Raw genomic sequence first — 17108 nt, forward strand, 5'->3', positions numbered from 1 at the left:
CAGTCAAACGGATTAGAAATGGTTTCATTTTTGGTTTATTTTACCTTGTAATAGTTTACGTCACACTAGACAGGATCGCCTCAACCGAATTTGCACTGAACTTTCGCTTTCTATTTTGCATGATGTGTTTACGCTAACTCTATAAAGATATTAAAATCATCTAAAACCCATTAACTCTTCAGGCGTCGCATATTTAAAAAAATAAAAAATCATTACAATGAATGTTGGTTATATTTGGTTCTTTTTTTTGTTGTTGTTTTAAACACACCTGAATCAGGTATCGAATGGAAGCTGTGAGAGAACAACATGGATTGTCTGGGGTATATACCATGATATATGCAAGGAATAAAACATGTACTGTTTCAGAAAAATAATCAATGATGAGGTAATGTGATGCGGCCCAACTTGCCCCAGAGTTATTGTTACTACTTGGGATAGGCGATCTGCCAAATATATATATATATATATATATATATATATAATTTCCTGATTTCTTCCAGGCTGGATCCATGAGCCATGATTATAATCACAATTTTTTCCCCATGTTGGTTCGACTATTTTGCAAGTTACTGAGAAGAGCAAACAAATTAATTTCCCTACTGATGAAAATATAACTATACGGTTATAACTATACTATAAGGAAACAACCTCGAAGAAAAAGAACAAAACAAGCACTTAAAATAAGCACATCATGTTTCACAGGTTTCGGTTCTTATTCTCTGCATTCTGTGTACAGCTGAGAAGTGGAGACCAGTTAAAATGTCATGGCATTCAGTGATGGCCTTCCAGCACTCTTCAGCCATGCTGCTATTTTACTAAAAACCCATGATGAAATGTTAAACATAAAGCTAAGGAACAACCTACTCTTGGCTACTATTAGTATGTTCAGTAAGGGAAAATGTGAGCTGGCCTAGCAAATAGAGCAGGGGTTCCCAAACGATTAGCTGTGAATCCTCATGGGATCTCTTGGTTTACAAATTCATGAGAGAAACTCACAATCTCCTCTTTTGAAATGTTACTAGGGGACACATTCAACCATGCCACATTTTCTCTGCTAAACAAACTAGCACTATGTTTCAAATCGCATCCTTATGCACTTTTCTTGACCGCTATTGAGCAATAACAACAACCACCGGGTTTCCCGGTACAGTTACTGTTTGAATTTTAAAACCATCTCATGTCGCCTTCCAACCTATTCAAGGGTCTGTTTTGAGCACCAGCTTTCTGTATTTCCTAGATTAGCAAATACTTTTGAATGCAAGATCGGAGTTTTTAATTTGAGAAGCAACTCAATGACAACAATCACGAAGACAGCAGAACGTTTTAAAGAAAAACAGAGTTCATCATTGTCTTCAATGTCGCTTTAACAAGTCAGTGCAAGGGATATTCTTTTGGTCTTTAGAAGAAGAAGAAGAAAAAGAAGGGGAAGAAAAAAGAGAAGAAGGAGAAGAGGAAGAGGAAGAAGAAGCCTTTATTGGTCATATATACATTATAGCACAGTGAAATTATCCCAGCTTGTTAGGAAGTTGGGGTCAGAGCACAGGGTCAGCCATGATTCAGCACTCCTGGAGCAGAGAGGGCCTTGATCAAGGGCCCAACATTGGCAGCTTGGTGGTGCTGGGGCTTGAACCCCCAACCTTCTGATCTGTAACCCAGAGCCTTAACCATTGGCCACCACTGCCCCAGTTATTAGTCATTTATGTTACACATACATACATACATTAGTAACATCATAAACGTTTCAAATGCTACAGTAGTCCTATATTATGAACCTGGAATTGAAAAAAAATAAATAAATAAAGAAGTAGGGTGGTCAAGGCTTAGGGTTGCAGAAAAATCATGATGTCCATTTGGGGGCGTTTGCCCAAAAAGTTTGGGAACCCCTGGAATAGTCTGATTCATAAAACTTGGGGGGCCATTTCTGAGCATTTTTGGCACAAACAACAAAATGTATTTAGTATCATGATACATATGATACAATCTCTGTAAAAAGTGATTTTTTATTTAGAACATTTTAAAGGTTCACAATCTAAGATTGTCATATCGCCCACCCCTAGTTACCACCCTGAAATATATTTTCCTATTAGAGCATGACCAAAAGTGTTTTATTATTAAAAACAACATATTTCCTGTAATCACTTATGTTAGAGCAGCATGTGCTTCTAATTTTTGCTCTCTCTTGAAGTTAATTAGACAAAATAATCTAGTTTGTCATGCAACTAAGAAATCAGAAAGCATAAAGTCCTCGGTCCTGAAGACTTTCCTGTGGAGGAAAACTAATAGACTGTTACACAGTGCTGACACTGGAGACTCCTTCCATAAATGTTAAATAAATAAATAAATATAAATGCCAAGATAACAGCGCTGAGTCTTCTCCTACAATACCTGATGAGGTTGGAGAATACATGGCAAGGTATCTGAGACCGTTCCACCATACAGAATCTCTGCAGATCCTTCACATTTCAAGGTCCACGCTGGTGGACTCTCCTCTTCAGTTCACCCCACAGGTTTTCTATGGGTTTCAAGTCTGGGATGGCCATGACAGGACCTTGGTTCTGTGGTCAGTAAACCATTTTTGTGTTGATTTTGATGTATGTTTTGGATCATTGTCCTGCTGGAAGATCCAACCACGGCCCATTTTAAGCTTTCTGGCAGAGGCAGTCAGGTTTTCATTTAATATCTGTTGATATTTGATAGAGTTCATGATGCCATGTATCCTAACAAAATGTCCAGGTCCTCTGGCAGAAAAACAGTCCCAAAACATTAAAGAGCCGCCACCATATTTAACCGTGGGCATGAGGTACTTTTCCATATGGCTATCTCTCGGTGTTTATCAAAACCAGCTCTGGTGTTTATTGCCAAAAAGCGATATTTTGGTTTCATCAGACCATAGAACCCAATCCCATTTGAAGTTCCAGTAGTGTCTGGCAAACTGAAGACGCTTGAGTTTGTTTTTGGATGAGAGTTGATGCTTTGTTCTTGAACCCTTCCAAACAACTTGTGGTGATGTAGGTGACTTCAGATTGTAGTTTTGGAGAATTTCTGACCTCAAGATGCAACTAACATCTGCAATTCTCCAGCTGTGATCCTTGGAGATTTTTTGGCCACTCAAACCATCCTCTTCACAGTGCGTTGACACAATATAAACACACGTCCAATTCCAGGTTGATTCATAACATTTTCAGTCGACTAGAGCTTCTTAATTATTGCCCTGATGGTGGAAATGGGCATTTTCGATGCTTGTGCTATTTTCTTATAGCCAATTCCCATTTTCTAGGAGCAATAACCTTTTGCTGCACATCACAGCTATATTCCTTGGTCTTACCCATTGTTATGAATGACTAAGGGAATTTGGCCGGTGTGATACTTCATATTTATACCCCTGTATATATACTAATACTCTGTCATTTCTATGTAAAAGATAACAATATTCCATATAATTATTGTGAAAACATACAAATGAGATTCCACTTATTTGCTCATTAAGTGCATGGCATCAGTGACACCAGTACAATTTATTTATTCGCTTTCATACACTACACATACACTGAGAAAATGACACTGAACGAGTATGCATGGATGTGAATGTACCAGTGAACCACACTCACCACAAACCTCTCGCCATTCTGCTCCACGTGTTTATAGGTGGGCACAGAGATAGGCACAGCCTGCTTGTCGCTGTAGTCGTAGCAGGACTGGGATGAGCCGTCGTCTCCCGGGTCCAGGCTGTCCGTCTCTGGCTGGGGCACGGAGAGGACAGCGAGGACTAGCTCCCTTTCTCCAGCTCGGATGAGATCCACCACCTGTTTGTGTGTGGCTCCCTCTACATTCACGCCATTCCTACAAAGAGGCAGGAAGGAGGGGACAGGAAGAAAGGTGGACCTGTCAGTGTATGGCTGAAGTGTGGTGTGTAACGTCAGACCTCAGAAACACAAGTGAGAGGATCAAGTGACATTTTACTTGAGAGTGAAATGGATTGGGGGACTATTGTTGAGTTACAGTGAATTTATATTTCCCACAGGAGTGCAAGCATTATTTCATTGCAAACAGGTAGTTTGCAAGTAATGAAATGATCTTACTGATCAAGTAACACAGATAAACACTACATTGTTTTGTTTTCTTATCTTCTCCACATTTTTAACCTGTTGGATGAACACAGAAATTTAAATGATGGAGTATTTATCTCCACTTCTGTTATGGAATGGTACACATGGTTAAAAAGTTCCACAAAAGCAGAAATTATTGAAATCGTTCTCATGGCTGGATCGGGAAACTGTCGCAAGGTTGTGAAGGACTTTAACGGGAAACATGGCAAGCACATCACACGCTACGCTGTTGTCACACTTAATAACAAATTCAAAAAGGCTGGAAGTGGACCGAGAAGACAAAGGCACAACCCATGCGGTGCTGGCAAACAGTCATCCCCTATTCATGGAGACCCATAATCCCCTATTCATGGAGAACTTTGGGAGACACAGTAGATGAAAAATTGTAAATGTTGGTAAATTGCTGTGGTACTACAGGATAACGTACCGCTGTTTTTGGAAAATAAATCAACCTCGCAGTAGCAAGACTTCATGTTGGGCTGCACTGCACCATCCCTGCATTGATTGTTTTCCTAGAACATCACACCCTGCCAGGTTTTTATTCATTATTTACTGTAAACAAGCTGGTTTTCGCTTGGTGGTCAACGCAGTAGAACTCTTTCTTACAGAATCATTGTTTAGGGATTTTAAATTAGGTTGCCCATCCAAGGCTAAATCGTACATGGCGAAAAGTCTGCTATGAGTCACACAAGCGTTATGCTTAATGCTTTTGTTGAAATGCTTAACCGATGGATCTTCATTACAGCAATAACATCACAATGATCAACATCATCATTATCTAAAACTTTTCATTTGAACACACTCACTGGTGGTACCGTATTGTCCTCAGATGTTTTTATTCATTTCTTTAATGCATGGAAAAGGTCAAACTTCAGTGATGTACTTCATGATTTGTAGCTCTCAATACAGACATCATAGGCTTGGGCTGCTCTCCTGGTTGGAAGGACAGTATTAGCCATGGCTCTTGCCTAATTGACTGATCTGACTGATCACTTATTGATTGTTCACCCTTTGGGAAAGGTGAAACAAGGTTTCAGGCTAAGTGAGATTTGGTATACCGGTCATGGATATCCACTGGATTATGGATCATTACGGATTTCTCCTAAATGGACATCACTTTCATGTCTTTAATGACAATCGAGCTTATGGGTGAGCCTGTGGCGTATGGCTATTTGCCTAATATGCCTAATATAAACAGTTGACAAGAAGCCAAAGTAGGAGTATTTAGCACATGTTTTTAGTTACAATACACATAGCTGAGTTGGTGTTAAGCTTCCTAATATTTATACGCCAGCTGACATGATTAACGGGTTGTTCTTACTGTTCTTGACAGGTTATTTTGTCTTGTAACTAAATCTGAGCAAAGAAATGTTGAATCACGTTGCTGTGGTACACTATGTTGCTGTCTACCTATACCACATAAAAAGAGTCTCTGACATTTTCTAACTTCCGCCTTCGGGTTTATGCTTCGGGCATAGAACATCTTTTTCTGTGCTCCTCGAGGTAGGGCGAAGTGCAACCTGAAGACAGGTCAACTATTACACGTACATCAGTACATCAGCACTCGCACACCCACTCACTATCACAAACACTTCCTCTTGCCTATACACAGCTTCAAAAAAAAAAGCTGAGCGAGCAAATCGGCCTTGCGCTTCCTCATTTAGCATCCATCCAGAACAGTTAATGTTTCACATATTATGCAATACAGGGACAAACAGAGGGAAGTATGTAAAGTACAGTGTGTCCCCTTCATACTCTCTCTGTCTAAATCACACTGACTGAATGCCCACACACATCATCAATGCTTCTTTTCAGTTCGGCATAAAACCCGTCACATTATTAAGACTGACACAGTAATACGTCATATTAAGAGCTGTAATTCTGTAGTTTGCCGGGTAGAAGTGGATGGATTACAAAATATCAAATATTTTCACAATATGCATTAGGATTATGAGTAGCTTTTTGGAGGTTTGCTAAAAGTAGGAATGCACCAGCAAGACCACATTTCCTGGTGCACACACACAATAAAAATAAAAATAAATAAATAAATAAATAAATAAATAATAATTTAAAAAACCGGGATGGATGGGCTAAGGCAGGAAATTTACAGTCAATGACATGGACAGATGTAATCTAATTATTGATCTTATTCTGAATAAGACAATATTCTGATTAAGGTATTTACATGAATTGCTTCTATTCTATTTACTCCTTTCATGCTCCCGTTTTATATGCTATAAACATAGATCTATTAACGGCACACGTCATTACGTCCCCACGCCACGCCATCTGACGTTCCCTCCAGAATATCACGTATCAACGCACAGTTTGTCTTCGTTATGGTACCGTATACAGTTTTGAGCGTTTTATTTTTAATTTCACGAACACTTCAAGTGCAGTTAATTATTTATCATGCTGTACGTGCAAACAGACGACTGCTTGAAGCTGTGGGCTGCGTCCCAAAGTGCGTACTTACCCTCTATATACTATATCCATGTATTTCGCCTAGTATACAGTAGGTACGTATACGGTTTCGGAAACAGTCGAGCGCTCTTGTTTGCCATCAAACGATTGAGCACTGCCGTGTGTATGTGTCCTGTCACAAAATGCGGTGAAAACTCTTACACGACGTTAATAGTGTGATTAAGGTGTGTACATGTCTGTAATACACGTCGATAATGCGGCTAAAACGGGAATACTCCACGTCTTAATTCAATTTGTGTTTACTTTGAGTATGACTTTAGTCGGATTAAAGTCATCAATAATCACTGCTTACATGCTAGTTTCTTAATCATAGTATCGTCTTAATCTGGTTAATATTGGATTATTGTTGTCCATGTAAACGTACTGACTGCTAGGAACAAGTCGAACGAACAGCGTCGACAGGGATACCTCTGGCACCAATAAGAAGTCTAGTCCTTCTTGTTACTAATGTGTATAGTTGTGTATAATGTGTATGAAATTTTCGTATTATCACGTGGTCAGGAGAATGTTATTCCATAGGGCTGGGCGATATGACAAAAATATCATATCACAATAATAGAGGACATTTCTCTGATACACGACGTGTATCGCGATATATAATTTAGCTAACAAACTGCAAAACAGTAGTAAAATAAACAACAACAAAAAAAACATTCAACCGAGTTTGATGATACTTCTCTTTAAAGCCTACAAATACAGAGTAGATTGTTTAAAAAAAAAAAAAAAAAAAAAATACCGTCAAATCAACACCATCCAATAATTGCCATTTTATTTGTAATTATTAAAAATGCAAAAACAAAATCCATTATCATTTATCGCGTAATAATTTATCACGACATCGATATTATATCGATATATTGCCCAGCCCTATTATTCCACAGCAGTTTGCCAATGATAATAATTCATTTATTCATAAACGACATCACACATTTTAAGGCTTTATTGTTGTGGAACATCTGGGAGAGAAGTTAGTTCCTGTTCTCAAAGTACCGTGACTTAAAAAGTGCTTACAACCGAGACTCCTTCCATAAATGTTAAATAAATGTCTCCAAACAAGAAAAATATCCCCACGTCATCTATTATACATTTAACTTTGTTAAACAATACATTTTTAAAAATCCATTTAGTATTAGTCTCACATTATGTAGAGGGTGTGCTATATGAAGTCCCAGTGTATGAGCTCTTACTATAGAAACAATAACATAGTAGAAAAGCGCATTATATTAACTTAATGGTTCATGTTACAACCAGAACTACTGTCTGAGCCATGCTGGCAGGTGTTTATTTACCCCCAGCATTATTGCTTGAAATCTTTATTTTAGGGGGAGGGGATATTCAGATGTAGTGGGAAACAAAATGATAAATTCATTCATTAAATTTATCTAGCTCACCAGGCAAGCAAAAGTTCCAAAGTGCTTCCTAGTCCAAGGTTCTTGTAGGATAAGTCCCAGGTTCTTTCCTGGAAAATGGACTGGCTAGTTTGCTGATGTAAAGGGGTAGCTAACGTAACATGCTAGCGTTAAGCGCACGGATACAGGTAAACAAGTTCTGGAAGATGATGACTCGTCGAGGAGGGGGGGAAAAAAAAAAAAAAGTCAGCACGTCCCTGACGAAGATTTCGGCGCTGGGTTTTTCTGGGGTTTTCTCTCACTTTGTATGTGAAAGATATTATTGGAGTCTGGCTAGCGGTTTTTTTTTCTCATGATCTGTTTAACCATGAGGTGACTAAATGCTGTGGAAAGCATGATAGCTTTGTGCTGTACATATATACAAAATAAAGACTTGTGCGAAAGGTTTTTGTCTTGTTTTTTTGCAAAAGTTGATAGTTTGGGTGTTGGACAAGAGAAAAATAATGCTGGTCACTCCTATATCAGCAGCCCACTGAGCCTACTTGTCCAACTGTCCACTATAAACAAAACCAAAACAAACAAACATTGGATATGTAAACTGCTTGGTTGGCATCTTGGAGACTGAAAAATGTTCACCCCTTAAATCATAACAAGTGGTTACTGTTGTTATTTCTTGGCCTACTTTTCTTTTTACTGCATTACAAGCAAATACTCCCACCCCTTCCTGCTCCGATATCCGATCCAGCACTTTCAGCTGAGGTCACCCGATACTGATACTGGATTGCTGCCATCTCTTCTCACATACACCTAATACTTCATTGCACTGCTACAGGCTTTTCCATCCTCGCATAGTCAGATCCCATTTATCTGGTCAAGACCATGTTTCATAATCCCAGGAGTGAGAAACACTCACCACACACGGTGCTTGGTAACTAGCTACGTGGTTGTATCAGGTGGATGAGATGAGGGCAGCTGGCCTGGATGGGCAAGAATATGAGATACTTATTATCATATAGAAATTACACAACACAAATTCAGAGCCAGGTAAGGAATAAAACAGGATGGAGTATGTTGGTATAGGAAAATCATCTTTTTTTTTTGTTTGTTTTTTTGTAGTGGTGTTACAAACTTAAAGTATTTTCCAAAAGCAGCATATCCCAAAGCGTTTTATTCCCCCTTACACCACAGCACCACTTCTGATATAATACGAAAATTAGAGCTCTGAGTATTGGTCAGTCCTTTCAGGATTTGCGATTGCAGAAATTAACATAAATTAAGCAAACTCCGCAACATTTGGAAGAGCTTGCAATTTTTCGATATAACCGCAGATTTTCTGAAGATTTGGGCCGAGACACGCATTCAGTCAAAGTCCTCTCCGATTCACGGGGGTCGAACATGAGTACAGCTAAAAGATCTCATTTATCAGCGACAAACATCACCGCAAAAGAGTGTGCAAACCGATTTTGTGCAACTGCAATTTCGCCAATTCAAGTGGTTTTCAGCACAAAAAGCACAAACCACAATTAATATTTTATATATATATATATATATATATATATATATATATATATATATATATATATATATATATATATATATATATATATCCGCAGCAAAAATCAAGCATTTTTTCCCACAACAATCACAAAATAACTCTTCGGAATCCGGACTGATCGGTGAGTAACTGAAGTCTTGAGACAAAATGATTATTTACAGTCGTGGGAAAAGAAAGTACATGCTCATTCAATTCTGTGGGTTTTTTTTTTATTAGGGCTTAAATTTATTTGATTTACAGTATCTCACAAATGTGAGTACACCCCTCACATTTTTGTAGAAATTTGATTATATCTTTTCATGTAACACTGAAGAAATGACACTTTGCTACAATGTAAAGTAGTGAGTGTACAGCTTGTGTAACAGTGTAAATTTGCTGTCCGCTCAAAATAACTCAACACACAGCCATTAATGTCTAAACCGCTGGCAACAAAAGTAAGTACACCCCTAAGTGAAAATCTCCAAATTGGGCCCAATTAGCCATTTTCCCTCTCCGGTGTCATGTGACTTGTTAGTGTTACAAGGTCTCATGTGTGAATGGGGAGCAGGTGTGTTAAATTTGGTGTCATTGCTCTCACACTCCCTCATACTGGTCACTGGAAGTTCAACATGGAAACTTTTGTGAGATACTATATTTTTGTTTTTTTCAAAAAAGGAAACCAATAAAGAACTGAAGGAGGATCATATGGATAATCTGTGGCATGTAAATGATCTGTGATGTGGCATTAACCAATCTGATTTCTATGCTGAAAAAACACCACCACCAAGGACAAAAGCCATTTTCAGATAAATTGCACCTATTATGGTTTTTCAGATATTATCCTTTATGTAGTGTGTTATAGAGCTGTTTGTGAATGTAAAAAGTCTGCAAAGTTTCAAAAATCAAAGCGCACGACAAACGGAGTTATTGGCTCCCAGAAGAAGGAACTGATTCTGAAAAGCTGAAACGAGTCGTTAGTGATTCCAGACTTTACTTCCTGTACTAACCTACGTAGGTTTGTAATAAAAAAGCCCCACCTCTGGTGTTCATCGGCTGCTCGCTGACAGACGGAGCTGAAACTCGTTATGGTCGTGTGCGTTTCCTTTTTGACACATGCTTACAGTGGTAGACCAATCACAACAGAGTGGGACATTTGACCAATCAGAGCAGAGTATGCTCTCTGAAAGGAGGATTTTAAAATGAATCATTTAGAACGGATCATTGAACGAGTCGTAACACTCGGGGAAAACAGGTAATGCTGCAATTTAAATTATGAGCACAAAGTGTTTTTTTGACCTTGGATGCATGTAAATCTATTGTATGAGACCTTTAAAAAAAAATTAGGCACGTTTCAAAACCATGAGAAGTGCGCTTTAAAGAAGATGCATAGAAATGTGGGATTTTGCATGAGTAGGTACAAACCAGATGTGGAGTTTCTTTTGTATTTGTAATCGAGTTCCTGCATTAACCGCATTCACAGGTGTGGTTTGCTTCAACATGGCAACATTATCCGATGTAAACGCTGGACTCTGACCACCTCGGCCGAAAGAGTTTTCATGTGCAAAGCAGCCATAGCCTTATTCTCCTCTCAGACGGATGTTCTCTTCACACTAGCAACTTAGTGATTAACTCACATGACTCTCAGGGGCAAAATGAAGGACAGATATGGATAGATATGTATAGTTTATGCAGCTCATTTGTGAATGGACTTCTGAGGCATCTTTATAAGTTACTCCAGGTTCAACAATCACTGAATAGATGGGAGAATGTTATCTCTTCTGAATGGAGGCACTGAAAGGCCTGTGTGAGTCACGCCTGTGGCGTCATGAGTGTGACACACTGGAGGTGTTGCAAAGGTCCTCTTCTATTCAGAGACGGCTGTTCTACTCGGACACAGCCAGTCTCCCTTTACTCCTCTTTTAAATCATTTGTCTTCTCTCTCTAGAATGTTGGTTCTTCTTGCTTTTCACATCTAGCTGTACCGGCAAGTGTTGACCTCTCGACACCTATGTTTAATATACAACTCTGTACATTCCTCACTGCTACTGAACGTGCGTCACTCTTTAGGTCACTCTGGTTGTGTTATGCAATTTATTTTTTTTCCTCCGAGTTTACTGCTGCGTCTGAAATACACCAGAATGCGATGTTTTTTTTCTTTCCACGAGGAGAACTGATCCGATTCCGTATGCTGGTGTATGTGGCAAAACATTTCATATCACAGTTCTCTAAGCATTCTCTAAAAGTTTTTTTTTTTTTGATCGTTGCGGCCGTTTGATCGTTGATCGTTTGCTGAAGCATTTTTCAAAAATATGTGTTGCATCTTGCAGAGCTTTTTGTGCAGAAAACTACTTGAATTGGCGAAATTGCAATTGCATGAAATTGTCTTTCGCATGTGATGTTTGTTAGTAAATAAGGCCTTGTACTCCTGTACTCATGTTCGATGTATGCGAATCGAAGATGCTTCGGCTGAATGCGCGTTGTGATCATGTCACATGAAGCGTCTTGGCCCAAATCTGCGGAAAATCAGCAGTAATTGAAAAAAATGTAAATTGTAAGCTTCTCTGAATATTTCGGAGTTTGCTTGATTCTCATTCATTTCTGCCATTGCGAAATCTGGGAGGGACTGGACAGAGCGTGTTGCAGGGCTTGACTGATTTCCACAACATTCAAGCACAGCCGAGAGTTTAGAGAGTTTATTTATTTTCAGCTGTGTAGGATTTCTGTGCGCAATTTGTCCATTGCAGCTTTGTCATGTTCGGTAACCTCAAGCAGTGCTTTATGAACACCGTGCCAAAGACTATTCCCATGCAGGGAGTTATTTGTTACCAGGTCCCCCCACTTACCTGTGGTAATGAGGGCATTAGGTTCCACTTGCGGGCAAAAGGAAAAAAAAAAGACTTAAAGTGCAACTATTATGGTTTTGAAATGTGTTGTTTTAAAGGTCTCATACAATAGATTTACATGCATCCAAGGTCAAAAAAACACTTTAATGTGCTCACAATTTAAATTGCAGCACCCCCCCCCCCCCCCAGTGTCACAAACGACTCGTTAAATTATCCATTCTAAATGATTCATTCTAAACTCCTCCTTTCAGAGAGCATACTCTGCTCTGATTATTTAAATGTCCCAGTCTGTTGTGACTGGTCTACTGCGGTCAGCGTGTGTCGAAAAGGAAACACCCACGACCATAACAAGTTTCAGCTCCGTCTGTCAGCGAGTGCTGATGAAGACCAGAGGCGGGGTTTTTTGTTACAAACCTACGTTGGTTAGTACATGAAGTAAGTCTGGAATCACTGTTCAGAATCGGTTCCTTCTTTTGGGATCCAATAACTCCATTTGTCGTGCACTTTGATTTTTGAAACTTTGCAGACTTTTTACATTCACAAAAAGCTTTAAAACACACTGTACTTGAATATGTAACAATTTTTCTGGATAACACACACATAACATGCGTCGATATCTCCCAATGCTTGCTTCTTCAACACATCGTATACACTCCACCTGCTTGGCTCATGATGTTTTCGGAGTGGCGTCATACATGCTTACACCTAGATCGAGGTTTTAGAGCGGGAATGAAAGCAGACAAGCTCAGAAACGCTGACTTTCTAACACTAAGAGATGGTTTTAAAAGGAAATGAACGTACTGTGAGCTGCACAACCATAACGACACATCTGAGTCATGTTTGAATTTAACTAGCTGTGACTCTAGAGCCATACCTGCAGTTTGTGGAGATCTAAAACACGAAAGTTCATGGGTACTTTCAAGTCTCTGTGAAGTGCCTTAAAACGTGCAGCGCTATTTGATGTGCTGACGTAATTTGAACCGAAACATGAAGTCAGTGCCCCCCCCTTTTAAACAGCCAATAGCGTTTAGCTTACATCACAGCTATACTTTGCCGTACTTTACAGTTAGGCTAGTAGCATGGATTTTTTAATAAATGTTAGGGGCGGGACACTTCAGATTCCAGAGAGCATTTGATTGGACAGAAAATCTGATGTGAAGCTGCAGAATGATGTCAGCAAAAATTGCTTATCCATATTGGTGCTAGAGAGAGAGAGAGAGAGAGAGAGAGAGAGAGACTGTAAACTTTGAATTCGTTTAGCGTCTAAACGCAAATTGTCGAGTTATTGGAGCGCACAAGCTTATAAGCTTATATATTCGCACCAAAAGGCGCAAAACTTCGATTTTGATTTCATGGGATCGAGGTCAAACATACCCGATCACTTGGCCGTATCACTCCAGAGACATGACCTCTAGGTCATGACCAACGTAAAGTGAAAAATCTTCACACACAGAAGGAGGTTATGTGATTTTCTGTAAATTGCTCCATTCCCCACCCACCCAGTTGACCCTGAGCTGGTGCTGAAGCTTAGCTTTCAAGCCTCCAACCTTAGAGAGACGCATCCCTCGCCATAGCAACCGAGCTCAGCATCACTGACATGCCCTTGTGAATATCAACATGTAGATCAAATGCACGCTCATTTCATACAGAGCAATGCCAAGTAGGTGAATCACTGCTGCAAACCTGAGTACCTTTGCCAAACCAGGGAATGGGAATTGACCATATGGGGATGCGCAAAAAAAAAAAAAAAAAACAACCCAGACCAACCATTCTGTAAGCATTTCCTACCTGATGCCCATGTCTCTACAATACTATTTTCTGTAAACGATCCTCACGGTGCAAACAGCTGCACTGGCTTTGCAGGACGCTGAAGAAAGAGAGAGGCTGTCTGTGCACGCTGCTGCTGTGTGTGATCAGAATGTATAATGGAGACAAGGCCCTTCAACACAAACCTCCTTTTCTTCCAAATGAGGCAGCCATTCAAAACAGCTGCAAAGACTGCATTATATTCAGAATGCAAAACTGAAAAGACTGAGAGCTGCTCAGGTCATCAGAGTTCAAAAAGCTTTAAACCTGCAGGCCAAGAAATCATCAACATGATTGTTGCTGAGAATTTTTTTTTTTTAATAAAGTCTTTCGCCTGATTACAACCCCTTAGCTGTCCATCCTAAAGCCTTCTCTACACACAGGTGCTCTAAACTCCTGAACCCCTACGGTGAGAAACTGACGTCGATCACGTGACCCCCCGAGCTCGTTACATATGAGCTAACTCAGCTACAAGTCTACTCACTTATTTACAATTAACACTCAGCAGGAAAGTTCAATGGCGGCTCGTGTTTATACGCATATTTATAACATGCACCCGCTCTTATAGCTGCCTTCCGAGCTGAAACATTGCTCCGAACTGGCCCGCGGACTAGCAACCACACTCGTGACTCTAAACAGCAAAAATGTCAACACGGTCTGGTGGACTGGCTAGCACAAGAAGGAGCATATGTAAACTGTATGTATTTATTTACCACCCATATTCCGTCTCCGGAGCTCGGATTGGCTAGCTAACTTGACGAGGATGACTTTTCACCAATCTCAGTGCAAGGAATATCAATGGCCAATCCTAGTGCAGGAGGTGGGACTTGTCAGAATATGGGTGGGAATTAAATAACACTCCCAGGGCGCTTAAGGTAGCTCTCACCATAATCTGGCTATTTTTTTGTCCGGTAAAATACAGCAGCAAACTAAACTGGTCCCGAATTGTCTGTCAATATAACGTAGTGCTGGCCTAAACTCGAGGGTCATGCTTAAACTCGAGTTCAGTATATGGTGAGCTGCTTGCTAGTTAAATGACAGCGTCCACCGCAGATTAGCTACAGCAGGCTAACTGGAGCTACACTGGTGCTGAAGCAGCTTAGCGAAACTCACACTTCGAGGATGCGGTCGCCCTTGGAGATCCCGGCTCTGTCCGCCGCACCGCCCGGTAGCACGGCGCTGACATGTTGCAGCGGCGCGTACAGTTCGCCATTGATGCTCCGCAGCTGGCCACCTTCACTCACTTGCCCGCGGACGTTGAAGCCGTAGCCCGAGTCTGACTTGATAATGCGGACGAGCCGCGGGCCCGCAGTAACATTCCCGCCGGAGCCGTGCCGTGAAGAGCGCAGCGCGGAGGGCACACTCACGCGCACGTCCTCTCCCTCCACTACGTCCGCCATGTTGTTCCAAATCCAGGGAAAAAAATTAAAAAGAAAAATCCCCGTTAGGACTCCGCTTTTTCACACTCCGCGGTCATACATTAGATTATCGGCTGCCCGAGAGCGCTGCCCAGAGAGATGAAGCCACGCCCCCCGTCTTGCGTCACGAGGCGCTTCTTCTGTTTTCATCTTCACGTAACAACAAAACTGTGCATCATGGGACATGTAGTCAGGGGACAGATACAGGAAGACGTCTGTATGCTGACTATGGAGTGATATGGAAGAGGGCTCGTAATGTCCCGTGCGACAAGAGTAATACAAACAGCAGTTAATGAAGTGGAGAAATGGGCCAACAAATTTGAGTTTTCCATTTTCTGTCAATGATTAAGACTCACCTGCTTTGTTTTACGAAGAAAAAAACGTATCCCTGAAATGAAATCGAAATTAAACGATCGGGACCCCGGTGAAGTTGGTTTTATATTGGGATATTCGCTGCACGTTCGAGCTTTTGTCTTCTATTTCTCAAGGCATAAACACACAAAAAGCACGAAATGTGTATTGTCTTGCTCTGGAGTGGATAGAGAACCAAGTACAACTGAATATTGGAATAAAGTCGGTTTGAAGTTGGACGTTTGATATTCACGTGTATGCGGAAATTAAGAGACCGTCTCTAAAGTTACATACGACATTGTTAAACACGTTTCTAACTTCAATAGCATTTGAAGGGAATGACTTACAGTCACATAACCAACTATAAAGTGTTCATCTAGGTGTCAGGTATGAGGTGCACCTTTTAGATTTTTGATATTTATCAACATAAGCTATTAAATCATATGTAAATTAGACATGAATTTCACTGCAGAATGGGCCCATACACAAAATCTACCATTATTTAAAACTCAATAGCAATTGAAGGGAATGATGTACAGTCATATAAACAACTATACAGTGTACAACTAGGTACTCTGCGAACCCTTAATTTCCCTTAATAAATAAATAAACCCTTAATAAAAGGGAATGATGTACAGTCATATAACCAACTGTACAGTGTACGACTAGGTACTCTGCGAACCGTTAATTTCCGCATATCCGCGAATATTAAACGTCCAACATCAAACCAACTTTATTCCAGTCAGCTGAATAGAATTTTTTAATTTTCTCCCGTTAAAGCCCGCAGAAGTGCTTTCAGAAACGCGGGTCATCAGCGCTGATGGATAGACACAGAGTCCAGTGTAAATAATAAAGTGGATTGCATAGTCATTAATCAGTCATTAATCTTAAGGAGAAAGGATGCTTTGAAACCTATCCCATGAACAATGGGAGAGAGTCAGTCCATCACAGGGCATCACACACACACACACACACACACACACACACACACACACACACACACACATCCCTTCCCTCATCAATCCACACCTAGGGGCAATTTAGAACAGCTAATATCAACATATTTTGGGAGGTACAGTAGGAGGTAGTGATGGGAAGATAGGATCATTTTACCGATTGGATCTTGAATTTCGTTCAGCAAAATGAACAAATTTTTATTCAAGTCATTTTGTTCATTTGAGCAGAATTAAATAAAATTGTTCATTTTTCAACAGCCA

General features: G+C 40.2%; 1 protein-coding gene across 5 annotated transcripts in view; it reads right to left on the reverse strand.

The window, feature by feature from the left end:
- The window catches only part of snx27b (sorting nexin 27b), a 34768-nt gene extending 19124 nt beyond the window's left edge, over nt 1–15644 (reverse strand). For all 5 annotated transcript variants that reach the window (XR_008396420.1, XR_008396425.1, XM_017476507.3 and 2 more), the window contains exons 1-2: nt 15236–15644; nt 3609–3840 (exon numbers count right to left, since the gene is read on the reverse strand). Coding sequence is in view for 3 of the 5 variants with exons in the window: in XM_017476507.3 (XP_017331996.1) it covers nt 3609–3840; nt 15236–15522 (519 nt within the window). In the remaining 2 variants the exon portion in view is untranslated. The remainder of the gene's footprint in view (nt 1–3608; nt 3841–15235) is intronic.
- Nucleotides 15645–17108: the final 1464 nt, after the last annotated feature.

Source organism: Ictalurus punctatus, chromosome 1, assembly GCF_001660625.3.
Source record: "Ictalurus punctatus breed USDA103 chromosome 1, Coco_2.0, whole genome shotgun sequence".
Classification (NCBI taxonomy): Eukaryota; Metazoa; Chordata; class Actinopteri; order Siluriformes; family Ictaluridae; genus Ictalurus; species Ictalurus punctatus.